This window comes from Trachinotus anak, unplaced genomic scaffold (genome assembly GCF_046630095.1).
Source record: "Trachinotus anak isolate AG129_WGS33_773 ecotype Australia unplaced genomic scaffold, CSIRO_AGI_Tana_v1 ptg000010l, whole genome shotgun sequence".
NCBI classification, from domain to species: domain Eukaryota; kingdom Metazoa; phylum Chordata; class Actinopteri; order Carangiformes; family Carangidae; genus Trachinotus; species Trachinotus anak.
Window position 1 is genome coordinate 13,795,740 of NW_027273861.1, and position 27,902 is coordinate 13,823,641.

A 27,902-nucleotide genomic window follows, 5' to 3' on the forward strand; every position below is an offset into this window, starting at 1 on the left:
ATGAGGTATGTTTCCACCTGAGGCTACAGGAGTTCACACATACATACACACAAAGAAGACTTCGTGTTCTACTGGAAGGACCAAAGTTTCAGCTGTGCAAATAACCATGATGATTCTCCTTTTAGCTGCATTCAGTCCACACCAGTCCACAGAGTCCTCCCTCTCTGCTCCTTCCTCATCTTCTCCACTGTGCCCTGTTCTCCATCATAAATCAAAAACATACACTGTCACTGGCTACTCAACTTGCATTTGCAAAATATCTTCATGTTTCGTCTGGGGCCCTCCACAGCATTTCTGTGGCTGAGCACCAGTAAGAGAAAGCATACTTGGAACATCAGGGGAGGATATTGAAAACACTCAATTACACTCTTGAATTACTTGCTGAGAGGCTGGGTGGAAGATGGCAACGTTCATACAGTGAGAGTGTGCAGCAGACTTAGAATTGCAGCTTCAGAGAGCAGAGCAGAGGCCTGCTGCTGGTGCAGTTCACATTAAGGATCGAGGAGATGAAAAGAAATCAACTGGTTCAGATAGAAATTTAATAACTTCACTATTACATCTACCATTCATATCTGTTGGAGATGCTGTTAGGTCAGCCCACATCTTTTGCTCCATTAAGACATGTATTTCAAATTTCAAATTAGGATTTTATTTTGAAATTTGTACTCATCCAAATCATGGCACATAGTGCCAAATGTCATGAAGCCCTTTGAAGCAAATACAGGAATAAAATTGACCTGGAAAAGTTTGTACTTAAGAGAAAACAATCAGGAAAGAATCATCATGACGGGCATCCTGACTTCATCCAAATCCATAAATATGGTTCAGTATCCCAAAGTCAAGAAAAGCTGAATAAACCACCCTACAGTTTTGTTAATTTGTACTCAGACGTCTCAGCATGACAGTAAATGACATGAAGTTTAATCACGATAATAGTTAATCTAGTCTAGATTATTATCATAGTGCATCACACCACCTTGAAGCTGTTGCTCCTGTTTTCATTGTGTAACAGGGTGAAGCCACAACGACAGTCAAACAACATCAATACATAGCCCTTCCTCCCCACTGAACCACACTGTTGTTCAAGCTGCAGTCACTTTGACGGGCTGCCAGGCACCAACCAACAATTGCTTAAGGACCAAGTTGTTCTGCACAGACCACCTGTCTGACCAGTTAACAGTAGCTGTGATATTTTCTCTTCATCCTGTGTTTTTTCCCTCCTGACTGTCTCTTCCTGTTCCACAGGAGGCGGGGCATTTCAGTTGTGGATCAGTTTTGCAGCTCCTCCACATCCACACTGCAGACAACTGTTGCTTACATCAGCAGCTGAAAACAGCAGAACTACAGAGTTCAGCAGGGTTTCTGCACATTGTACTTATTTAACAGCTTTACCCCTAATAAAACCTGATTTGAGAAATAAGTGGAGCCATTAAATTCATCTTGACTTTTGTTGTTTTTTAAGTTTTTTTTTGAAGGCAAGGGGAACATATGCTTTGAATCGAAGCCTTGTGCTTCATGTTGTATTGACACAGGATGGTGGATCGCTCAGAGGGTCTGGATTCCAATGCTCATAAATTATCTTTGTAAATAATGCTATGTCATTAAATACAGCCTTTACATCAAGAGTAAAGCCAGTAATACTTCAAACCACCTTGGTCATATAATGCCAACAATATGGATTTATTGCAGATGTTTAGTGACAGGTGATACTGTTTGATAATTCCCATTCCTGCCTGAAATTATGGCTTCAGTGGTTATGTAACAGGTAGAAGAGTAGTAGTACTAGTTGTAGTTTGGGCAGTGACACTCAAGTATTATGGCCTGCATACATCAATCCATGTGCCTGAGAAAAAGCACCAAAAAAATAAACTGATAAACATATCATATATAAATTCAATCCAGCTACTTGAAACATAAGTGTTAACTAAGTGGAGCTTTACACATCAAAAATGATGACTTCTCCCATGAAGCCATAGATTATATAATTACATCTGTATTTTACTATTTATCTGTTTATACACCAGCCTTCACTTATAGGTGCTCACAGGAGGAGTTACTATTGTCAACAAATTCATTGATAGACACCTGATTACAGCTTATATTTTATTAATGGTTATAAACCATTTATCAAATGTTTATATACTGCTCATGAACGCTAAGAGAAACTTAAAGGAAAGACAAAAAGAAGAACGTATGGAATATAGTAGCCTTATCTAACCTCTCTGATACTTGATCGAACTTTTTAATAATAACGTAAACTGGGGAAAGTTTTAAATGACATTACTCAAAAATACCTCAAATTACAAAAGACTGTGCTAATAATCGTTGTCTGGCTAAATAACTAAATTAGCATTGGTGAGGTCAGCATAATAGGACATTTCCCACTCCTTAAAGAAAACACATTTTATTATCCATGTTTGCATCAATAAATAAATAATAAAAGTCCTTAACATTTACAGTGGATTATATGTCAAAGTTTATAGTGTATAATATGGCAACCTAAGAGTGTTATATTTAGAAGTTATGTAACAACTTGTGACGCTAGTGACTGTTGGGCCAGTTGATTTCTTTGCATTAAACGGAGCCACAGATTTCCTAGAAACTGATTTAAACATCACTGAAGTCTGTAATAACTTTTTCTATGTTGCAACCTGATTTAGTGAATCATTCAGAAAGGACACCATTACACATAAACTATGAAAAGCATTTTAAAAAGCCAGTCCTGGGGAATAAATGTGTGCGTCCATTAATGTCTTTGCTTGTGTTTCTCATTGTGCGCATACATTCAAGGATCCTCTCCCTTTCTACACATCTCTCTCTCTCTATGGGCGACTGTGGCCACAGCCCTCCATTGTTCACATCGACTCTGACTCTCCATCTGGTTTAATCCAACTCAAATATCAGGTGCACTGGACTCAACTTTCACAGGGTGCTTCATGACTTGTTATAAACTTCTGATACCTTTTTCTTTCTGCTGCCACTGACAATCGCACTTGAAACAACCATGCAGAAACTGTCAGAATTACATCATATAACCATAAAACCAAAACAGCTTAGTGATGGCATGGTAGAGGTAACACAGGTACCATCACGCTACCTCGAAGAGTATTACAGCTTAGTGACATTACTCATTTCATGTAATCCCTACTTGTCTTGTTTGTGTGTGTTTTCCATGGTAGCTACATTTGTGTTTTTCTTTGAAACCACATCGTGGCCTCTGTTTAGGCTTTAACTTTGCAAGAACCAATTCAGTCTCCTTGACATAACATTTGACTTGGGCAGTGCAACACGATCAGCTTTAATGTCAAAATTTCGACTGTGTGATTACAACATGGGAACTCTTTATCGTTCTTTTTCCATCCTTCTTTATCCCCCCTCTACTTTGCATTTCACTCCCTCTCTCTCTCATCCATACTCTCTTTAAAGAGTGTGTGAGATGCTGCATGCCAGCGGGACCCTTTATCCACTGACAGGAGGTTAAATGTGGAAACAAGTCCTGCGCTCCTTTCTCTCCTGTCTGATCTCCTTCTTTCTGTCAAAACAAAGCAACCCAAATAAGGAGATTAGTGAGTGAGTGGGGTGCAGCAGCCAGACCATTCCTCCCAAAGAGCTTGGATGGGTGGTTTGATAGGGTGGAGTGTGTGTCTGAGAGAGTGATAGTCAGGGAGTCAGGATGGAGTGGACACAGAGTGGTGAGTGGAGGGATGAAAGGACAGAGAGAGAAAGGATGGATAGAAGGAGGGTGGGTGAGAACATGGGAGGAGGCGGGGGGGGGGGGGGGGGGTGATCAGGGACTGGAGGCAGGTTCTGTTGCAGTTTAAATAACTACCCATATAGGGCTCAACTCTCCATCTCTGTTCACAGCTCTTTCTGTCTCACTCCCTCTGTCTCTCCCTTTCTGTCTCTCTATCTTTCTCTGTTTCTCTGCAGCTTTGTTGGACTCCAGCTCTCACCAGCACTGAACCTACTGCATCGCAGTGCAACAAGAGACAAGACTTGGGCTTTTGAAGCTGCCTTTTATCATCTCAGAGAGGAAAATACAACCAAGCAACCACCATGGAGGCCATCAAGAAGAAGATGCAGATGCTGAAACTGGACAAAGAGAATGCCATCGACCGAGCGGAGCAGGCGGAGACGGACAAGAAGGCAGCAGAGGATAAATGCAAACAGGTGAGAATGAAAGAGCAGGACAGAAAGACATGGATGGGTCAGTAGTGAGGGCAGTTATAGTGTCAGTGTACAAGTACTGCTTGTGATCAGGCATGAATAAGCCAAATGTCAAATGCAGAGATTAAGATATTGAGCAATAAACAACACAAACACAAACCAAATTTTGATACCTCTTGGCGAAAAGGTTCACAATGACTAGGTGGACGAAATCTATTTTAAAATGAAGAATTTTCTATGTAAAAGAAATACGCGGACCCAGTGTAAGACAAGTATGTTTGCTTTCCCTTTAAGGCTTTCCTCTTTATCCATTTCTTACAACAGTGATGCCGTACCAGACATACCTTTACGGAAACAGTCTATAAACATTTTTCTCATGTATTTATACTACATTCCTCACAGCTAATTTACTGTTTGATTTGAGTAGCATCACAGTTTTGAAGGTTTTTTTGTGACAGTATGCGAAACACAAACACACACACACACCACTCCTTAAAAGGCCAGGCAACAGTCTCGGGATAAACTCTTGAAAAGATAGTCTCCATTTTGTATTAAATAAGCATGTAGTTATTTCAGTTACAGCTAAAATTCATGATCTTGTAGAAAGAACAAATCCAACCAACTTTTCATCAGTATAAGTTATTGCAGTACCAAACTGGAGTAGGTACCACCTGAGTCACCACACCACCCACAAAGCACAAATAACAAATAGTGAAAGAGATCATCAGGAACTGAATTTGGGAACAATAGGTCAGTGTGAAAGCTGTTTACAGTGAGGCCCAAAGAGAGCACAAAGAGAAAACAACACACCCTCATATGGTGCATTCTGGCCAGTTCAGGTGAGAGACCACCCATGGTCAGGATTTGGTCTTTGGGGAAGAAAAAGTGGGGACATCCCTCCCTCCAGGACCAAGAGAGTTAATGGAGCGTCTGTCTGAGCCGTCGTCTGTAGTCACATAAATAGGAGATCGAACACTTACACATACACACGCACAGACACACACATACACAGATTGGGCCCATGGTCCAGGCGCCTGTGTGTTCTGACTGATAGCAGCTGTATTTTTAGACACCAGGAGAGAATGACTGTGTGGAATTCAGTGGGATTATCAGAAGTGCTTCATGGGCTCACAGGGAAACACTGATTAGGGGGAACACTTAACCCCGTGAGTGTGTATGTATGAATGTGTGTGTGTGTGTGTGTGTGAGAGAGAGAAAGAGGAATAGGCTCTGTATACTGGGGTTCTTGTCATGAGAGACTGATAGTAAACCATTACCATTTAAACGTTCCCAAACATCATAAACAAGATTAGACTCCCAAATCAGCCACAGCTGCTTTATCAGTAACCTGAATTTAAACACCTTGGCTTTACCAATGTCCCATTAGACTGAACCATTATTTAAATGCACACTAAAAACACCAAACACACTACAAACACACTGAAAACAAGAAAATACTGAAGGTTTTGGTCCATAGAATAGAATAGGATAGAATAGAATAGGGCTGGGTAGAAACCTATAACATGTAGAATTTGGATAAAGAGACTCTCAGTAGAGACAGTGTGTGGTGTTGTGGACTAACAGTGTCTCATGTTGTAGCTGGAGGAAGAGCTGATGGACCTCCAGAAGAAGATGAAGCAGACGGAGGACGAACTGGACAAATTCTCGGAGGGCCTGAAAGATGCTCAGGAGAAACTGGAACTGTCTGAGAAGAAAGCTGCAGACGTGAGTGAAGAGCCACACACTTGTACTGTATATATATATATATATATATATACATATATATACACATGGGGGGGGGGGGGGGGGGGGGGTCAACTGAGTTTCACTTCACTGGACTGAAACTGTGACATGAAACTGTCAGGAATACAAGGTAATATAACAATAATGCAGTCATGTAGAAATGATTCCTTTTGAATTGGTAGCAAGAGTTTGGATATCAAGGAGAAGCTGCAGCTCTTGTGGTTAATTACTTACTTTTTCCGACTTACACACATACACACACACACACACACACACACACACACATGTTACCATAGCACTACTGCAAACTAGGGCCCATTATTCCACAGCTGGACAATTTCTAAGCCAGTACCAGCTGTGGGTTTACTTTGATCCACTGTGAATGGTTTGGAGCACTTCAGAGACTGGTACATTCCTGTGCAGCCACTCTAGAAAGATGAGCACACGGATAAACTGTAACCACCACCATCATCATCATGATCATCATCATCATCTCTGTTAACTACACTGTCTTCATGCCTTTTGTCCAAATTCCAGTCTGGGTTTTTGTCTTTTAGTTTTTGTACTTTTGTACACATGTAGGCTTTACTAAAATCACAAACAGCATGTCAAAAATGCAGAGGTATTATTTTGCTTCTCAGTCTCTACATATCCCCTGATGATCACCATGGAAAACATTTTACATCTCCTACAGATCCTGGTGCCTTGTGTTGGAATCTAAGCTCATTTAATCTAATATTGTACTTCATTAGTACAATTTTAAGGTACCTGGTTGTTTCATTTCAGAGGGAAATATATATAAAAAGGATCAAAATCAATGCAGCTTAACCAGCTATTTTGTCCTTTTGTTCAAGGCATTCGAGGCATTCTTCTTCCTTGTCAAAACCTGGTGTCTACATTAACCACAATGCAACTAGACTGCTGATAGTTCAGTTGGAGATGCATGTGTGTTTATGTCTGTAAATCAAATCAAATCAAATCAAGTTTTATTTATATAGTGCCAAATTACAAAAAAAGTTATCTCAAGACACTTTCCAATTAGAGGAGCTGAAGAGCTTCTCTTTAAAGTATAAGAGAGATAGAGAAATGCACTAATAGTAGTAACAGTTATAAGCAGTAACAGCAGCAACAATAATGTTAATGTTAATGATAGTAGCAGTTGATGTAGCATTGAGCCTCAAGTGGAGATGAGGAGTGAGCTCCTTCAAACTCCCCACCAACAGATTTTTTTCATTTTCCAACTTGTTGTCTTCAGCCCGAACTGATGCTGACTCAAGTGACACCACTTGAGGCAATGTATCAGATTTCGCCCAGCTATGTTTGGAGCCACGGACAGAGGCCTGAAGGCCTGAACACAGATTCAGATCTTTAAAATCTGTGGAGTTCCACTTTACGTAAACTTCTTAACACAGAACTTTACTTAAACGTTTTAATACAGAACTTTACTTGTAATGGACTTTTTTTACACTGCTGCATTGTAAATTTTACTTTCACCTGTGTAAAAGATCTGATTACTTCTTCCACCACTCTTGTATGGAATCAACTGTGTCTTCTACGTGAGACCAAAACTAATTCTCAAGCTTCTGAGAATATTTGTGTGTACATGTATAATTAATTTCAGTAAATGTAGCAGAACATTAGAAAAGACAGTTCTTCTGAGACTAATCAGCTGCCATCTGGGGAAAAAAGATCATACTTTAGATTGTTGGCAACACCGCAAACCACAGCATTATATATCTGTCAGTGGTAGCTCATCTAGCATTTGAGCATGTGTGCACAGGCATGTGTGTTTACTCATGTGTGTCTGTGTGTGTGCACGTGGGTGAGAGAGAGAGAGAAAGAGAGAGTTTATCAGTGAAATGAAGCTTTAATAGCATCAGATAAAAATCCAGCATCTCATTCCAATGAGATTACTAAACAATCCATGAGCAGAGAAAATGAAAAAAAACTCTCTCAGCTTCCACCAAGATGTGGTATTGTTTGAGTCTTGTGGAGGATATCCCCGGGAAATGCAGTGTTGTACTACACACAAAGAGAAGGGAAGTGTCTGACATACAGACACAGAGTCGAAGGCTGAGACACGCTGGATTATCCTCACACGGTGATTAAATAAACTCTGAGAATAGTTCTGAGAAACCTCACATGCAAAGTGGGTCAAGTGGGCCCCTGGAAAAAAGTAGTTGCTGAAGTTGTGAGGCTTGAGACTGCTTCCAGTCCTGGGTGTGCTGGAGTATGTAAAAAGTTTGGTTAAGAATAGACGTCCCGGACAACATATTTACAGTGAAGTCCCTCGCCTTGACACCAGCATTTCCAGCTAGTGAAGCTGTTCTGATACACGTCCATGAATTCCTCTCCACATGTCACTTATTAGAGGCAGCAGTCAAGTCATTACACATCTGAATTCACACAGAGAGCAGATTTTGGAAACCTGGAGGGGGCTGGGAAAGCAGAACAGTGAGCCAAAGACCCCAACAAGAGAGCAGTTATGATTCACAACAGCCCTACATGGACTAGTAGCGCTGATATTTAGGTCATCACAGTTCACTGCCAGCTCAAGTATTCAGACAAAGCGTCTCTCTTTGGGTCACAATATTAGCACACAGGATATAAAGGATAAAGGTGGCACCATGTAGTCTTAATGCAGATGTTGACAACAGCATTCACCACAGCAACAGTTACCGTTTCAGGGGAAAGCTGGACTGTGGTGGCTGGCTGGGTAGAGAAAGAAGGGGGGGGGGGGCTCTGGTATGCGAGGAATGCAGCCAAGGCAAACAGAAAGCCCCTCCTGTGTCTAATGAAATCAATGTTTCCAGCTTTTCCGGTGCAAGGGGCAAATCAGAGACTCGATCAACAGATGAGCAGCCGGACTGAATTTGAGCTGAACCTGAACTGAGCTGAGCTGAGCTGAGATCTGCTGGCCTGCTCATCCGTCCACCCAACCTGTTTGCTCTCAGGGCTGGACATGTGAATAGAAACAATGAGGGTAAACACAGGCAGGGCTGGCAGAGAAACATGAAAGATGGAGCATAAATCTGATTTACACCCACACAATGCACATCATCTATGGGCAGGCATAAATGATGTTTGTTTGCTTACTCCCCCAAGACAAACTCTGACATAGTTCCTTAAAAATAGAGACATTTATAATGAATATTGCACACTTCAAGATTCATTACAGCAGCTTTCCCCAGAGGTAAATAGACATCAAGTGTCTCACTCAGTGTATGGCCATGTGGTTAGCTTGCTGCATGCTGAGATATGTATATGTTTCATTCATTCACTGATAAAATGTCAAAATCTTGAACACTTGTTTAATTTCTGAAATACCACAGACACAACACTACTCAACACAATGTCCTGACAAACAAGTTCCACTAAAATATGCATCGTTACAATGCTTGAAATAACAATAACAGCACAGCAGAAGTAAACTGACCGGGACAATTAAAAAACCATATAATAATAATAATAATAATAATAATGGCAAGACAACAGATTGAGTAGCTGACAAGCTGTTCAACCATACCTTCCTTATAAAAGCATCCTTCACAGAAGAAAAGCAAACTGTTATTTTAAAAATATGGTCAAGATCACAAAGTTCCCAATAATACCTGATAAGACAGGCTGAACCGTATACGTGAAATGATGCGGAAGAGAGCTAGATTGGTTTTAACATTTCGAAAGTGTTCGAGTCCAACCGAAGAAGAATCCAAGTCAAGTCCCCATTACCTGAGTCCGAGTCCAAGTCATCAAGGTTGAGTCTGAGTCATGGTCTAAGATGGGCTCCAGAGCTGCACTCTGGCAAAGTCAAAGTGCTGAATTACAGCAATGAAATACTACATTCAACACAAATGACACAGCTGTCACCATTTTAAAAGGAGTTTATTAAGTCTGTGACACAACAGCCAAACTAATGCAATTGCAAGCGTGTTAGAAACAAAAAAGTAACAAAAAAGTCAGAGTCTCAGTCTCCAACTTCTGAGTCAGTGCTCGAGTCTGAGTCTGAGTCTGAGTCTGAGTCATGAGTGCTCACGTCCAAGTTGATTCACAAATCCGAATAATCAAAGGACTCGAGTTGGACTCAAGTCTGGACTTGAATACTACAACAGTAGTACATCAGTAGTACTGAAGTGGAGGTGGAGTTTTGTTGCTATAATATTGACATTTTAGATCTTTAAGTCTCAGATAACACTATTTCGTCATTTTGTCAACGTAAACAAATTCCCTAAGATCTGCTTGTTACAGTAGTGTGGCCAATATGCTGTGTTTACTGAGGGAGACTGGACACTTGGAAAATAAACTTTCAGAGTTCTCAAGTATGCACACTATGCAATGGGAAAACTTTCTAAATGACCTGAGTCATAGCTTTGATATTTCTGCAAAAACAGGTACATTGATACCAATACAAATCTGTTTTAAGCTAATCATGTAATATGCTGAGGTAACTCTACACGGTATTTTATATTATCCTCACACTGATTCTCAAACTGTACAATCATGAGCCCTTGTCACAGTTGTGTCCGTCACCAGTTTGCTTAACTACCGCTTGGTTTAATCAAGAAGTCGTCATTTTTAGTCATTAAGAAACACATATTTCCATTATTTAGCTTGGAAAAAGAAAAAAAAAATCTAGAAAAGGCAGAAAAAATGAACAACTCTTGTCTTGCAGCAGCACACAACACGTAGGATTTATTTTGCAACCCCTTGGGCAGCCCTGACTCCCAGGTCTGGAACAGCTGAAACAGTCTCAATGAAATGTTGGAGAGGACAGTAAACATTAATGCCACATCGTCAGCAAGCTGGAAACTTTCAACTTAAAACTGAGAAGAGAAATTTTACAATAACTGAAAGTGACACACACACACACACACACACACGCCCCGCCCTCTCTGACCTCATCGTCCCGACCATCTCTCTCCTCCCCTCACAGCCTGCCGCTCTCAGCTCTCCTCACCGCGCAGCTTTACCAAACCTCCTCCTCAAACTCAGCGCGTCCGGACCAAAGCTGCCACATTCCTGGGGACAACTTTCCACACTGCTCATCAACTTCACATTCCTCCTGAGCAGAAGAAGCACTTGGAGAGCACCTGGACACTCTTACTTCCTGGTTATATAACTTTTGTTGCACTTGAACGAATCTTTTACTTCCCAAAGACTTTTGGCTCCGGACGGACATCGACTTTTCTTTCTTTTAAAATCGACGATCGGTCATTTTTTTTCTTATCATAATATTATTCTGAATAGACCAAACAAGCAGGAGGCAGCAGCCCACGTTTTTTATTTTGTTTTTTTTTTTTTTGCACAACCCCAAAGTAGTCTTAACTGTGTGTGTGTATCTTTTTTTCTACGTGTAGTCTTAAATTAAGTAAGAAAACAGTGCAGAATGGCAGGCATGAACTCTCTGGATGCCGTGAAGAGGAAGATCCAGTGTTTGCAGCAGCAGGCCGACGAGGCAGAGGACCGGGCTCAGGTCCTACAGAGAGAGCTGGACGGTGAACGGGAGCTCCGAGAGAAAGTGAGACAATCAAACCCTCTCTTTTCGCTCTGTCACAACAGCCCCTGTCTTTTCCAGCCTGTTGTTTCACAGGCCGATTAAATGGCGTTAACTTCTTCCTGTCCACCTCTCGGGCTCTAAAAAGTCTTAGGCAGCTCATGTCATTGATTCATTCGCGGGCGTGATTGTGCCACAATGCAAGGCGTTGGTCTGTGATGAAAAAAAAAAAAAAAAAGTTTGGATTCCTGCAGGTCTTTGCGCATGCTCAGTGTTGTCTGAGTTACAGGCCGCTGCAAAACTACTGAGAATAACGTGGACCACGTAGACAGCATTGAACCTATTGCGTAAAATTGATTTTAGCTATTAGTCAGTGACCAAATGACTTCTGATGAATACGAATCGTGTTATTACATATTGATTGGGCTTTATTGTAATTGTAAGTACTTACCAGCTTTTAGAGCTGCCAGCATTTGGATTAATGGGATGATATTTTTATTCTCCGGTCAAATTCACACTCTTTTCACACTCTTAATGACCGGCACTTCAGCATGGATGGATGTGTGCCAGCCGCAGCTGTATGCTTGAGGGTCTAACCACCAGGCCACCGTGCCTCCACAGATGATAGGAAAATAGAGGGCAGAGTTAAAAGTACTGCCTACTCTGTTATTAGGGATTCAAAGGACTTTACTCTAAAAAAAAAAGTGCCCTTTTCAACTGGAGCTGAAACAATTAGTCACTGAATGGATGAATGGGTCAACAGAAAATGTATAGGCAGCAATTTTCTAACTAAAGATTTATTTTAAGCCATAATGGCAAAAAAAAAAAGACTGGTTTCAGCTTCATCTCCAGTTTTCTTAGTCTTCCTTGGTAGTAAGCTGTATATCATTGGGTTTTGGGCTGTTATGGTTTGATAAAACAAGACACGTGAAGACGTCACTGTGGGCTCTGGAATTTTTGATGGGCATTTTTTTTTTTTTTTTTGCTATTTGCTGACAGTTTATAGACCAAACTCTTAATTGGTGGATTAATCAATAATGAATCGATGAATAATCATTAGTCGCAGCCCTCTTATGTTTTTACATGTCAGTACGCAATATCAGCGGCAGTTGCACAACCTGGGCTGTATCACAAGTCATTGCTGAAGTTCCACAAATGTGTGGTTACTCAAACTACACGCATGGATGTGTTGAAAGTGACTCATCTGTTTCTTCTAAGCACTTGCCCATCTTGGTCGCCTGTCTGTCTCTTGACTCTACCCACATCCGAGTTTTACAGCTTCACACAAAAGAAAAGGTAGAGACTGCTGAGGGAAATAAAACGCTTTGCAGTACAGATAGGTAACAGTCTTGACTTGTTTCACATGTTGCTTTATAGCACACGGTGCCATGTCCTTTGCATAGGAGCTGGTTAATGACAGGACAAGTAGAAAGATTCAAGGAGAGTGGGAGGGGAAGGTGTGGCTGTAAAGATATGGCAGCTGAGATGATGAAAGGAGTGGGCCTGCTCTAGGACTAACCCCTTTTGTTACAGACTGCCTATTAGGTAACAAGGCACCTTTTTAATCTGACAACTGGGCGTTCGCTGAGCTTGTGGGTAATCATTCTGATGTCACCTCGAATATTGACATCAGTGGCATTCGTAATCATTATTTTAAAAGAATTACAGTCTATAACTTTGATGTCATAGTTGTCTGTTTGCCACTGAATGACTGGGACACTTGAAGCACAACGACTTTAACATCAAGTGTGGGATGTTCTCTTCTTCTTCACTCTTGTATAAATGTTTGTTTTGTTCAGTGAAATATTTATGTCCGACCTGCGGTCATAAACTAAATCAGGGGCGTTAAAATGAGAATAGTAAATGGGATAGTAAGCTATACACCTCATATTAATATCTGCTGGTAAATGAGGTTAGTGTGCCATTTCCTGTCACTTACAAGGGGGCAGGCATGAGTATAGTAACTGCTCAAGAGTCACAAGTGGTGTCCCTCTCATGAGCTTGTACTTAGACATTATTTCTACAATTAACTTTTAAAATATCCTCCATTTGAACAATATGATGCATCTTACACGATACAAGATTTAACATACATCACCTTTGTATTTTAGCTATTGAGTCACAAATGATAAAACTTTAACCCCTCATTTATCATTTATAAGCAGTATATACCAAATTGTTTATAACACATCGTAATGTGGTTATAAGCAGGTATGGGGACATTTTAATGTTTTTATTGCTGTGCAGTATTTTCAACAACAGTAAATGTCACTCATCATCTCTTTATATGCCGGTCTCCAGTTAAAGAGTTAAAGAGTTAAAGTTGTTGACAACTCCTTCTAGAAGCTTTTATAAAGTCTGTGTAAAGCTACATTACAGTGTGTTATAAACTTATTAAATGTGTCTGCATGTTAATCCTAAATATAGGGGTTTGAAACTGTCCTTTACCTGCAGAGTGGAAATGTTAAATTAAGTTCCTCCATTTCATCCCTGTCAGCTTTAACGTGTAAAAAGCAGTTTCAGCTGTCACACATCATGTGCACTCAGAGTCAAACAGAGCGGTGTGTTTGTGTGGCGGCGTTGCTGTGGTCCCATATGTGAACAATTAGGCCAACCTGGAGTTATTCCTTGGCACAAAAACTCTTTCATAGGATCATGGGGAGATCAAAACAGGAATCTCGCTGAGTATGTTAAGGTAATGAATCATTGTTTGAAAATGAGGAGGTAACAAAAAAAAACAAAACAAAAAACAATTGGCCACATCTCTCACTAAAAACTAAAAGTAATTGCTTTGTGTTATTTCTAATGTGGTTTTGACACCTCTTGAGACGTTACTCAATTGCTCAGTAATGCTTAAAGGTTCTGTCAGATTACACAGACATGACATAGTCTTGAAACACTCATTTGCTGCTTAGATGTGTTTTATTAACGGCCATTATTCTCAATGAGCTGTTCAGTTTTCATAGTGCTCACAGCAGTTATACAGTTATATTGTATGGTGGTTGAAGGTTCAGCATTGAGAGTCAGGCCAAAGATCATTTGTACTTCATTCACGGCCCTGAGAACTGTGTGAGCAACACAGGTCGACCAAATCAGCTGCTTTTTAAATTTGAAAGACTGAGTTTAGATCTGTGATGAACGTGTTTCAATAATTTTAATATTTTGAGACTAAATAAAGGCTTTATTAATAAAAAAGAAAAGACATTAATAAAAGATTTTTTTAAAAAGCTTAGAATTAAAAGCTTCAAAATATCTATTTCCTTTTTTCAAGTTTTAGTTTTTCTAAATATGTCCATGTTGTCATCAGAAAACATAATAGTTTCCATGGTGACATTTAGCATTACCAAATAGCATGCACAAATGCAGTTTGTGGTGTACCGAGACATGTCTAAAAGCAGATTAAAAGGGGAAGTGGGACATTTACCTCCCCCGAAGTATCTGCTTTGGGAAGACTGTCCCTCCCAGGATGTTGTCTGCCGACTGTGGTCCTGCACTTCCTGTGCTTCTACTCCAAGCACTTCCTGTCCCTGAGCTCCAGCCCCGATCAACAGGAAGATTAGTGTGTGGTGGACTTTGTGTTTCTACAGTAGTTAATGGTGACTCCAGTAAGTGGTGTACAACTAAAGAAACACCTTATCTCTCAGTCAGTCTTTTAATGCAAAACTGAGTCTGAAAGACACAATGAAGTTGTTTTTTACATGCATGACAACTGTACTCATTTTACACCACTTACATCTCACACTGAAAGGTAATTGCAGGTAGTAATGTATAAATAATGCTTACCAAGTTGTCAAAATCAACTGAAGGTATCATCCGTTTGCTGATTTATGTGCTCAGTGGGCTTGAAAGTCGAACAGATTCGGTGGAAAGAATTACTTCCTGGTGTCACTGTTTTCTTTGGACTTTCTCCCTGGGAATAGCTCAACTTTCCAGATATAACTGCCACATGTGGACACTTTTTGGCAGTCGCTGGCATTCTGGGGAACACTTCCATGTTACTGGCTTGTGGCTTAGCTGATTATGCAGGCCAAGGTTGCGGGTTGTAGCTCAACCGAGGAGTAGAATATATTTGTACAGTCTGTGCTAGCACAGCTAAATTAGCTATAATGTCATTAAGTAGCATTTAGAGAGTGGAAATGAGCAGCTTTTATATATCATCTAGCAGCGTGTGAACCTTTTCTAAACCAGCACATTTGTTTATGGATGCATGCAAGCTTCAGTGAGACACTTTTAGCATCTCTGCATCTGTTTGCAAGTCAGTGCTAGTACAGCAGAGTGGAAATGGAATTTGTTTAGCGTGAAAGCACCATCTAAACTTTTACTGGAAGGATGTTTACTTGACCTGTCGGTAGTTAAATCACCTGCTCTCTATTTGTCCAGGGACCACACAATTTAACACCTTTTCTGTTTCCCAAAAATATAATTAAGAGTTATGTAAATTCCAACAAAACCAAGAACTTTATGAATCCTAAAAAGTTTAGTTTTTGACAAATGGGTTTCAGTCAGCTCCTTTAGATACTAACCCAAACCCCAACCCTAACCCTATGGCAGTGTTTGAACTCAAGCCCCAAGCCAGTTCAAGATTTGTGTAAAAGTCTAAATAAACACTGTAGAAAAATGACGACAAACTACATTTTACACAGAGAGAGCCCATTGTGACGCTTGTCTGGAAGTTTAATGACCTTTTTTTACATATCATATCTCATAACAGGCTAGCTTATACTGCATGCAGCTGTCTTTGCATGCCAGATCTGTATAGGAAAAGATAATACACACACAGACACACATTCACATTGAGAGTACCGAGCAGCAGTGTCAGGAATAACTTCCCCTGAACCCCAACAGCATTGTGCAGCTCATTAGCCCACTGCCCTGGAATCAGCCAGTAATTAGATTCCTCTTTCACTTGTCCTTGATCCTGTCTCTAATACATATAATACACTCAGGTACTTCTTAAGTCAGTCCCTGTAGACCTGTGCTGTTTTTTCAAGTCACATTGTAGACTGTTTACTGTGTGGAGGCGAACGAACATTAGATAGTCAACCACTGACAGAGAGGTCAGTTAAAAAGCACGTTAGAGCGAGTCCTGTAGTCCGCCATGTTGTAGTGTCGCTCACTGATGCAGCTGAGAATGGCCCATGTTAAAGGAATAGCTCGACATTATTTGGAATACACCTATCTGCTTTCTTGCTGAAAGTTAGATGACAAGACTGATATCACCCTCCTGTCTTTACAGTAAATATGAAGCTACAGGCAGCAGCCAGTTAGCTTAGCTTTGCATAAGCCCTGGAAACACAGGGGAAACAGCGAGCGCCTCTCTGTCCAAAGTGACCTCTAAAGCTCACTAATTAACACATTCCAACTAGTTTGTTTAATGCATAGAAAATGTCCATTTTACACTTTTTGCACAGATGAAATAAGCGAGCTATAATATGTCCATTGGTGAGTCTTAGAGGTGCCGCTGTTTCCTCATGGCTCCAGCCTTCATGCTAACAAGCTGCTGGCTGTGGCTAAAGTTACTAAACTATCCTTGGGGAATCTTATAGCAAGGCACTAACTGGTCTACGGGAACTGTTAAGCAGCCATGAATTAATGTAATACCATTCACCTCTTAGAAAGGTCTGGTGTTACATATTAAACTGGCTTGATAACAGAACAGCTCCCATATCTTTTACCTATATATATGTGTGTGTGCGTGTGTGTGTTTGTGTGCATGTGTGCTCGCTGCCACAATCTTACTGATACTCCAACACAAACCTTCTCCATAGTTTGTTTTACCATATAAGGCGGTGTGCGTCCCTGGCAGCCGGGGAATGCAAAGTGGGTGCTAAAGGAAGGGGCATGGCCAAAGAGACAGAGGGAGAGAATACCAGCTCTGAAAGAAAGAACAATCAAAGGGAGGAAATGAAAGGATGTTGGGCTGCTGACTTCCTGTCACTTTTTTTCAAGATCCTCATTTCACGCTATTATCTATTCTTGTAGTAAAGTCGTTCGACTTAGTGCTTCTCATTCTCTGTGGCTTTTACCTTAACATTACAGTTGCGTGAATTATTTTCTGTGCAAGAGCTCAGAATACTTTTCAAACAGCTTGTGTTGCCACCCTTTTGGCTTTGGTTTAATGATGTTCTGAAACAGAGGGGAGAGTATTTTCAGCTTTACCTTCAGGATTTACAGGAAAACCTCTCGTCTTCTTTGGTCATGGCTCAGTGAATTAGAGGCATGAGAGTATGTACTGTACGCACCCAGTTTTTTTTTTTTAACTTGACACAAGGCTGTGTCTGTCGATAAGGGAATTCCCCCCTGTGACTGTGAAAATCTGGTTCCAGATAAAGCACAGGTTGCGCACATTTGATTGTGAGCATAGACATACTACCACCATAATGGTAGCTCAGACTTTAGTTTTTGTGTTTGTATGTTGCTTAACAACAAACATTTTACTGGGCAGGAAACTAGCTGGTTGCTAGCTGGTAATTATGTGAGTTTGTGTGTGTGTTTGAGGGAGGCCGGGACTGACAGAATAAGAGTGTCTGTTCGTGTGTTTGCAGAGTTTGTGTGTCCGCATCTGGAAGTGCATTACAGCATCTGATGTGCCAGTGTAGATGACCTAAAGCTCATGAATGGCATGTTTGTTTGTGTGCAGACGGTATTCTTCACATCACATTGCTTTACTCAGGACTCAGGAAGTAACTATATCTGTTATTTCAGGCTCCAGTTTAATTCTCTCCAACATTTCTCACCAGCCAGATGTAGTGTCGACAGATGCAGACCTGTGTAGAGGACATCACTGATGAGATTTCAAGCTGTTTCGACCGATTTATGACTTTTTATTCATTCCGTGTTGGGGTTAGGCTTTCCTCTGTCAAGTGCTGGTTGTTTTAAGACACGTCAACTCTAGTTCAACAGACATTTCCTGTCTCATATCAGTGGCCTCCCCTGGCAGCTTTGGGTGCAGTAGGGCAGGACCTGGGAGAGGGTGAAAAAGAACCAAGGGAGGGGGGAGAGAGAGAGAGAGAGAGGTGGAAAGACTGACTGGCCAGTCAGCAGTTTAAGATGACATGGAGAGGACATGGAGAAAATCTTAAAAATTAAAAAGAGGCCGGTGCCAGCTACCAACAAGCAGGAAACCATGCCTTCATTTCCTGAAATATTGAGTCTATGACAGAATGGAATAGTGGACTGGATGGAGGTCTATTTATTCTCAGCAAAAACAGACTTAATAACTCTTTTCCAATGAGCTTTCCGAGCTCTCTGCTTCTCTGTGCAGCGTTATCCTTCCTCCTCAATGCCAGTTCTTTCTCTTTTTGTGACTTTAGTGACTTTATAGCCAAATGTGTAGCAGAATGACTCACCTACCTGTAAAATGACTGTTGATCTGACTTCTGAACGACTAGCTAATGAGTCACTGACCTACTAACTGCTGCCTCGCAACTGTGCACAGAATAATGTCTGTTTGAAGAAATCCTCAGCTGCTTCAGTTTAGGAATAGGGAGTAAACATGCGTGAGTGCTCTGGGTTTGAATGAATGGTTCAGTATTGCAACACTTTGCTCGAAAGTGCAGTTATGTAGTGCTTTCTGGTAGTAAACTTAAGTCTCTTTGTTGTATCTTTTGTATGAAAACTGAGTTGGACTGGTTTTCAGTTTGAATGCAGCTCCCTAGGAGGTGGTGGTTGGATAAACTCCCTGGCCAGCAGAGAGGAAATGCCTGTATAGTTGTCTGTTTGCTTTCTTTTTCCTCTCTCTGCCTTTGTTTATCAAGAGTAGATGAGAAGAACCCCTATTTGTCCTCCCTACTTGCCCCAGTTCTGCATTCAGTCTCCGGAAATTGAGTTTTTGCAAGCATTTCATTGAAATCTGAAATCCAGCGATCTTCAGACATTAAGAAGGATTAAACTCTCCAGCCAGACTCAGCAGTTAGTCCTCGCATTTCATCAGAGACTGTTTATTACAGGTAGGCTCTGCTTCTATAGATCCTCCAAGGACCTCCAGCTGTCTCTGTTTCAGCTATTGATTTGTGAAACACGAGCGACCTCAGTGAGAGCATGGAATTGAATGTGCTTTAGTTTACTAGCAGTCAGACTTGTAGAGTCCTATAGAGGCTTTGCATTGAACGTTTTTTGTAGCTACCTCTTTTCCAACATATCCATTTATATCTTCTGGTAAATGTTTTTAAAAGAATTGGGTACAGTGGGTGTAACATTGTAAAACCCCAACATTACTGTTCTTCTCCATAACTAGTTTCAAATATGATGTAATAACATGTGAGTGTAGATTTTGGTATATTTATTTATGTATTAATACACTTGGGAGAAAGTCGGTATTATATAAAAAGTCTTGTAAATGTTGAGGTGATTGATTAATTTTAGGATGCTCATGAATAAAACACATAATGTTTAACCTCCTGATGGTGGCAGTGATACAGGAAATGCAGACTGTGCAGACGGGCGGACACACCTGATTCCTAGATAAAAGTTTCATTTTCCTCCAGCAGGCTCCTGCAGAGACATTAGCAGCCTTAAAAAAACAAATTAACTATATGTGAATTTAAAACTTAAACTATCCGGAAGCATTTATTTAATTCCTTCAGGTGGACTTTACTTGATGAAACAGTAACACTGTGCTGATTTGTGCACTCAAGTTTGTTTGTGCTGTGCAAACACTTAAAACAAGGCTACGGGTTGTTGTTCATCTTTTCCCAACTTTTGTTCATATTTTATGTCTGACTGTGGACTGCCCTCTTTGTGCCTTTTCTTTCTCTTCCTGTTTTAACAGGGGGATGGGAGGACCAGTTTGGATGATTTAAAGTTCAATGAATGAATGACTAAAATTCTCTCTCCTCCCCTTTTTTTTCTCCTCCCTCTCTCAGGCGGAGGGTGATGTAGCAGCTCTGAACCGTAGGATCCAGCTGGTTGAGGAGGAGTTGGACCGAGCCCAGGAGAGGTTGGCCACGGCACTGCAGAAACTGGAGGAGGCTGAGAAGGCTGCAGATGAGAGCGAGAGGTCAGTATAAACCAGCATCCACCTTGAAATTCTTTGAGTCACATGGTTTAATTCCTTGTAGAGTGGATTTAAATATTGAGTATTGCAATTTGCTACGTGTGGGATCACGTGTTTTACCTTGTTTATTGCAACCATCTGTCTTTGACAAAATAAATAATCTGAAATCTTGTTTGTATGCATGTTTGGAATCAGTGAACTCTGACCTTCTGTGTGTCTTGTCCATTCAGAGGGATGAAGGTGATCGAGAACCGAGCGATGAAGGATGAGGAGAAGATGGAGATTCAGGAGATGCAGCTGAAGGAGGCCAAACACATTGCAGAGGAGGCTGACCGTAAATATGAGGAGGTGAGCAAGGGGCTATTTGGAGAAAAACTGACATCCCTAAATTAGGATGCACTCCACTAGTCAGGCATTTTTTTAGTCCAAAAAGTCCAAAAATGTTTCCCCTCAAGATTTAATGTTTTTCGCCCCAGGTGGCTCGTAAGCTGGTGATCCTGGAGGGAGAGCTGGAGAGAGCTGAGGAGAGAGCCGAGCTCTCAGAATGGTAAACTTAATGAACACCCAGTTGCATAAATATATATAAACACAGATACACACCTGTTTGGCTACCGTTAAAACCATGCATATGTCTATGTTTATCTCTGCAGTAAAGCCAGTGACCTTGAGGAGGAGCTGAAAAATGTGACCAACAACCTTAAGTCCTTAGAAGCCCAGTCTGAGAAGGTAAGAGTGACATGTGAATGATGTGCATGGCAATTCCTGAATTTCCTAACCCAACTACATAGTCACATTTCGAGCTAATATTTCTTTTTTAGCCTCCCTCCTGGGGTTTTTCCACACAGGAAAATGCAGCAGATGCAGCAGAAAATGTAGCAAACTTTAATTTTGTGTCTAGTAATGTTGTGTAGAAGGCTAGCCACAAATTATGAGGAAAAACCACTTGCGTACAAAGTTAGGATGCATTCACTGACTCTGGCAATATTTTGTTCTGCCTAAAGCCAATTTTTCTATTCGTTGTGCATCAGTGGTAAAATATTCTCTTTATCAGAATAGCTACAGTTAAGTCAAATCTTACCTTTGGGCTGCTTTCATTCTCATTCTCTTTCATTCTTCTCAAACACACACAAACAACCTAAATATACACAACAGTATATTCTGAACACCAGGTCTGGCACCCAGCATATACTCATTTCCACTTCCTTGTAGCCTATCATTTGGGCTGTTCTCGAGGCTCAGTGGACAATAATTTGAGTGACTGTGGAGGGACACCACATCACCAAAGTATTGTTTCAATCTACCTTCATTATAGTTGTGTATCATCAGGCCCTACTTACAAACCTAACCTTTTATTTTCTCTTCAGGTTGTTTAGATGAAAACCTGAATGTATCAAGAGTGCAAGACTGGACCTCCTTTAAATACATGTTTGCAGTGTATATGACAAATTAGCCTGAAGACGCTGTTTCCGCATATGCAAAGCAGCAGCTGGTAGAGACCTGCAGTACATTCCTCCCCAGGCGCAGACAGGCAACATGACAGCATGCCAGGCTTGCCACATGACTGCTCTCCTTTGGCGAGTGTGCATTCGCTTTGTTCAGTCAGGCCTGCCATGGTTGACATCACGGCTCAACTTGTTCCCAGGCCAAGCCAACACCTCAACTCTTTCGTGCATCAGCCTCCCTTTTTACATATTCCTGAAAGGGAGTGGTTCTATTATAATAATGATAGTGTGTTGATGGGTGAAAGCATGTGCGAGCTTGTATTTGTATTTCTGCTACTAATTAGATAACATTATTTATCCGCATCTCTGTCTGTCAACAGTACTCGGAAAAAGAGGACAAGTATGAGGAGGAGATCAAAGTTCTGACTGACAAACTGAAGGAGGTGAGATCCTGATTCTAGTGATCCCAGGAAAGATTTCATGAGGAAATGTTGTACTACATGTACTGTATGTTTTTGGAGTGAAACAAGTAAGCAGTACCACACATAAATGAGGGTACTTTTTGATACAGAGGGGTGGGCATTACAATTGAATTGTAGTCTCAAATGTCAAAAAATAATCAACTGCTATCAAGTCCTATTTTGTAACACACTTCAGATTGTTTGTTTTTTTTTTGGTCTCTAAACTGATGACTTTCGCTGCTCATTATTCATTTTTTATCATCAATTATCATATGCATGCATTCAAAACCTAAATGTAAAACATTTTATGATTACTTTGGAAAGTACAGAGAGGCTCTTGAAAACCTGCCCTGAACCAGTTGTGCATGTTGCATTCATTGGTTAGAGCTTGATATGTACTGTGTGACATCCTGTGTCTGTTTTCCTGTCAGGCTGAAACCCGTGCAGAGTTTGCAGAGAGGACAGTGGCCAAACTGGAAAAATCCATCGATGACCTGGAAGGTATGAAACCAGCACTACTCATTTGATTTGCTCCACTTTGCACCAAAATGTACATTTTTTAATAGGTGATGTGAAGACATGAAGGGCCAAAGGTCACATTCATTGTCAATAAATTAGGAGATGTGTTTGTTGATGAACCACAAATAGATAGTTTAGCATAGTTTCTTGTAGGCCAGACTCTAACTCTAATCATAATAGGGCCAACATCTTATTGCACAAAAGCACAATGATATAGTTCACTTTGACATGGATCCCAGAAGGGGTGTCCTATTTCAGTGTCACTGGAAATATTGTCTGTGGAAAGGAAAGGGTTCCCTGCCAAACCTATGGGAAGTCCTTGCCTAAGATAAGCTAAGACCCTTGTTTCTGAAGGACAACTACTCCATGTCAGCCATGTGGCAGAGAGGACAGAATGCGCTCGAATGTTTTTAGGTCTGCATTATTTAGTTGTTGAACCACAGGCAGCTGAGTTTATGGAGCTATTGGAGCAGTTTTATGAGACATTCAGAGCTCTCCCAGCAAAAGAACTGCAAGCATAATTAGAAGTGCATCATTCTTTCTTTTAAGCAATTTCTGCATCTTTAAAAAGCCTGACCTATTTTTTTGTCTTCTCCTTCCTCCCTCTGCTCTTTGCCTCCATCTGTCTCTCATTCTCGTCCTGCTTTCGGCTTGTTTGTGTCGCTGCTGTCCTTGACACCTGCCTGTACTTCCTGTCGACCTCTGACCTCCAGATGAATTGTATGCTCAGAAGCTGAAGTACAAGGCCATTAGTGAGGAGCTGGACCATGCCCTCAATGACATGACATCTCTGTAGATGCTCTAACATCTCTGTTTCTCTCTGCCTCCTACTTCCCTTTTCCTGCCTTCTCTGAATGTTTGGACTCATCGTCTTCTCTCTGTGGATTATATGTGCCTTCTGTCCAGCTTACTATGCAACAAAGTTAATTAAAAAATCATTTTCTTTCCTATTTTGCAGCTTATGTCTCCATTCTTGATGATTCCACACTAGCATATAGCTTGATGTAAAGTAGAATAGTGAAACATTCAATTGATAGCCCCTGCTACATAGTTTACTATACACTCTTTATTTTTGTAATTAGGTAACCAACAGTTTGTTGTTGTACAATTGGTTGTTACTGTGCATTGTCCATCTGATTATCAGTTACACAAGGTGAGCTCTTCTGGTGAGATTTACTTTGGTTTTGGTGTGAATTAATGCAGTTTCCAATAACCTTTGACCCTTGAAAAAAACTCTGGTTTTTAAATGTAATGTCTTTTTGATAGTTTCTGATATTACACAGCCATTTGTGTCCATAAAGTACATACTGATATCAACACCATTCACACAAGGTAACATCTAACACAATGAATGACTCCATGGTGTTCCACACAAGTCCTCTAAGAAGTCCATATACAGTATTTTAACAGTCCCTTAGCAGAGAATAACAGTCAGCAGTTCATGCATGGAAGGCACTGCGGTGTGGTTGAATTTTGCATGTGGCACAACTTAACCAAAGTAGTTATGCAAAACATCTGTCCAGTAAAACGGTGCTCTGTGCAGTTTTTCAAGGGATGCTGTTTGACAAAACTATGAAGGGGAATGAATTAGCATGACAATACGGTTGTGAGAGCGGTATTATTTACTGATGGTCGAGGGTTCACCATGTCACTTTTCTTCCTCTCTCCAGAGAAATTATCACATGCCAAAGAGGAGAATCTGGGCATGCACCAAGTCCTGGACCAGACCCTGCAGGAACTGAACAGCTTATAAATACAGAGAGGAAACTGGAGAGGATGAGATCGTCATGTAACATTCCATTAAATGTTCGACTCCATTCCACATTTCGAGCTGTAAAATCTTTATTCCCCCACATAAAAGGGGGATTAACTTAATGCTTGTCCCTTGATGTTTTTTTTTCTAAGGCACAACTTTGTTTCTTTTTTTTTTTTTTTTTAAAGATGGAAAGTCATTTTGAAACCATCACTTATTTTTTTAATCTCCAGCTGTGATTGCAGAAATAATTTTTGACCACTCATTTAGAAAGAACTGGCAATTAATACACCCAAAGAAACCTCAGATTTGGTCACACAACTACTTAAAACGGCTCAATTTTACATTTTATGTGCACATACATTAAGCCTCTGTCTGATTATATTAATACATAGGCTACAGATGGTATTGGGTTTCTCTGTCTACATTAGTGTGGTTCTGAAGAGCCACCCAGTGGTGATATGAAGTTCATGCTGTAACACCTGAAGAGGCCAAAAGTCACCTAACAGTCGGCTCTAGTGTCTCAGCAGTGTCCTAAATCTGTCTTTATACAGCAAGATTGTCAAATGGACAGGTGACCTTATGGAAAGGTTTCATTCATAAATAAACAAATCAAGGCACATGCTGCTCAGTCTCAGTAGGCTTCTTTACATTTAATTAAAAAGTAATGCCTCCTCTGCCTGATCATCCTGAGGCCGACATGTTGAAGATGCGCAGAAAATTTGCAGCGCATCGTTCTTCTTCTTCTCTTTGTGGTGTGGGGGGTCTGTGCGGAAACTGAGAGCTGCGCATGTACAGTATCTAGGCCATGAGGTGAATATGTAATCTGTAGTACCTTTCCTTAAGCATAACCTGATCATCGACGCCTTCTGCATCATTGCCAACAATATGCCATAATGTAGCCAATATTTACTAGTTTTACAATATATTGTATTACATGAGTGAGCTAAACCCCAAACCACTGGAAGCTCAGTTAAGTTTGTCAACCATGGATACTTATTGTATATAGTAGAATAATGTTAGGTATGTGAGAAGTTGTATTGTTTGATTTTTTTTTTCTTTTTTGGGGGGAGGGGGGGTTTGTTTCATTTACACCACTTCTTCTTTGCCAGGGGAACTCTCAAGACCAAAGAACACACATAAGACAGACAATAAATTCTTAAAATGTTTTATTTTTGTTTGTGATGGTCATCATGGTTTCATCTGGTGCCAGGGCCATGAAGAAGGCCTCACATTTGATTGAGGCCGTTTTGAAATATTTCATTCACCACCCCCCTCTATGTCAATCTAATAAATGTTTTACAGAAATCATGACTCCTTTGAGTTTTTGAGCATTCTGATGACTACGAAACATGTTTCACTAAGTCTGGAGTAGTCTGACAGTAGTCAGAACTACTCCACATCCATCGCTTCATCGTATCATTCTGACATACAGTACATACAATACTATCTAAGCATATGGGAACGTCTGTTGTCAATCTTTACTCGCATAGCTCCTTTCCCCTGCTCTTTCTCAATTCAATCCCACAGGGGACATTAAATGTCACACCACATTATCATAATTTTGGAGGGTGTAATCAGCCACACTTAAAATCATGGAGTGTGAGGCTTGGACTCATTTATGTGTGTCCATATTACTGCCTGTCACAGGTGCACAGGTTCATTTCTCCTCAGGAATATTTCCGTCTGAAGGCGCAGCCTAGATGGTCAAAAAAATGAAACATTTTAGCATCTCCTCGTAAACAAAACGGTCAGGTAGAATCACTCATTTATATGGTTATAGTTTTCTCACCAGCAGTTAATTTGCATTTCCCCCCTCGTGGACGGCAGAGGATTAAAGAGCAGCCAGCACAAGGTACCACTGTCTGGGCATGGCTGAAGATGGTGGTGATCCTGTAGCAGCCTGATATTTAAAGATGAATGTGAACAGCCCACTTAAACACACATCATTAATCCACAGATACAATAGAAAATCAGTGAGGAAATGAATAGTGGTGGGCAGTAGGGGTCCACAGTCCTCACCTATGCATTTAACATCCATGAAGTAAGAATTGGGGCTCTGCACCAGTCTCTTCTTCTTGTGTCTTCTCCTCTCCTCTGTGAAGCTGGGCTGCAACAGATCCTTAGCCAACTACAGTGTGGCCAGTTTGTCATTTTTAATGGTTTAGCCAACTTTATTTTTCTTTGCTTATTCATTAAATGACGATGCAATTATGTTTTTTTTTTATTGTTTTGGTTGTACCCCAATGCCCCCTACAGTCTGATGGATGAATTGCTAGTTAGAGCAGGTACACTGACATGTCCAGGCAAGCCCGGGCATCATCCCTCACTGACAGCAATACCTGTTGTATCTACTGAATGCAAGCAATAATTTATCAACACGTCCAGGCAAAGTCATGCTGTTCACCCCATGTATCATCTGATTATTAAATCTTTCCCCTTCTGTTTCCATAATGTTCAGTTAATCAGTTAATTACACATCATCCCTGCATCTTTCTGTCAGCTATAACTGATCTACCATTTCTAACGTTTCTAATCAGAGAGAAAATAATATTTATAGCGATATAAACATTTTTACTTACAGGCATTTTGACTCAGATCACTCAGGGTTTTCGTCCAAGGCAATAACAATGTAGTAAAGTGCAATTCGTACAAGTGCGCCTCTCTCGACAAAGTCACCGTGTGTTGCTGCTCTGATGACCAAGGTTGATGTTTAAGTGCCGGGGGAAACCGAGGAGGTGGAGACTTTCTCCTTAGGGAGGCACAACAGAAGTGGCTGCACACTGCCCGTGATCAGAACATAATTATATCGCTTCAATAATCACTTTTATAAATATTAGAGAATAGTATAGAATAGCTATTCTCTGAAGGCCAAGTTAAAATATTTCTTATTTTTGTGAAAATGTTTCAGATGTTTTTTTCTGATCAACAGTCCAAAATTATGACATACAACTATGAAACCAGCAAATATTCACATTTTATTTTATTTATTTATTTATTTATTTTTGCGTAAAATAAACTTAAAGGCTTCATCAGCTCACTAGCTGTCATAATTTTTTGCCATCAATTTTCTGCCATTCAACTAATTGGTAAACCTCATCATTTCATCTCTGCCATATAATCCAATGAAGCCCAGGCACAAAATACTTATTTTGTTTTGATAAACTGTTATGAACTTTTTTTTTTTTTTTTTTTTAACAGACATACAATTTCCAGCAAGTAAAACTAACTTCAGCCTGGCCTGGGTGCAGTGATAATATAAGTATCACTGATAATAAATAAGAAATATTTTTGCCCCATTTCGGTTGACTTCCCTACACCGCCCGTAAAA

The 27,902-nt window shown here is 40.5% G+C and overlaps 2 protein-coding genes across 7 annotated transcripts; one reads left to right on the forward strand and one right to left on the reverse strand.

Annotated features, from left to right (window-relative positions):
• Positions 1 to 3,655: 3,655 nt before the first annotated feature.
• tpm4a (tropomyosin 4a) lies at positions 3,656 to 25,879 on the forward strand. Of its 6 annotated transcripts, XM_071487743.1 has the most exons (10): positions 3,656 to 3,692; positions 3,931 to 4,170; positions 5,767 to 5,892; positions 20,266 to 20,399; positions 20,627 to 20,744; positions 20,873 to 20,943; positions 21,047 to 21,122; positions 22,219 to 22,281; positions 22,731 to 22,800; positions 24,489 to 25,879. In XM_071487743.1, exons 2-10 carry the CDS (start codon positions 4,057 to 4,059, stop codon positions 24,569 to 24,571), a joined length of 855 nt encoding a protein of 284 aa, XP_071343844.1. In that variant the 5' UTR covers positions 3,656 to 3,692; positions 3,931 to 4,056; the 3' UTR covers positions 24,572 to 25,879. The 6 variants fall into 6 exon arrangements, with proteins under 6 accessions (XP_071343844.1, XP_071343843.1, XP_071343845.1 ...); XM_071487742.1 differs by lacking the exon at positions 3,656 to 3,692 and having other exon boundaries at positions 3,841 to 4,170; XM_071487744.1 differs by lacking the exons at positions 3,656 to 3,692; positions 24,489 to 25,879 and adding an exon at positions 23,532 to 23,768 and having other exon boundaries at positions 3,849 to 4,170.
• LOC139627093 (small ribosomal subunit protein eS27-like) lies at positions 25,607 to 27,343 on the reverse strand. Its single transcript, XM_071487749.1, has 4 exons — positions 27,154 to 27,343; positions 26,594 to 26,702; positions 26,364 to 26,474; positions 25,607 to 26,270 (listed from the first exon to the last, which is right to left on the reverse strand). The coding sequence occupies exons 1-4, from the start codon at positions 27,157 to 27,159 to the stop codon at positions 26,242 to 26,244; spliced, it is 255 nt and encodes an 84-aa protein (XP_071343850.1). The 5' UTR covers positions 27,160 to 27,343; the 3' UTR covers positions 25,607 to 26,241.
• Positions 27,344 to 27,902: the final 559 nt, after the last annotated feature.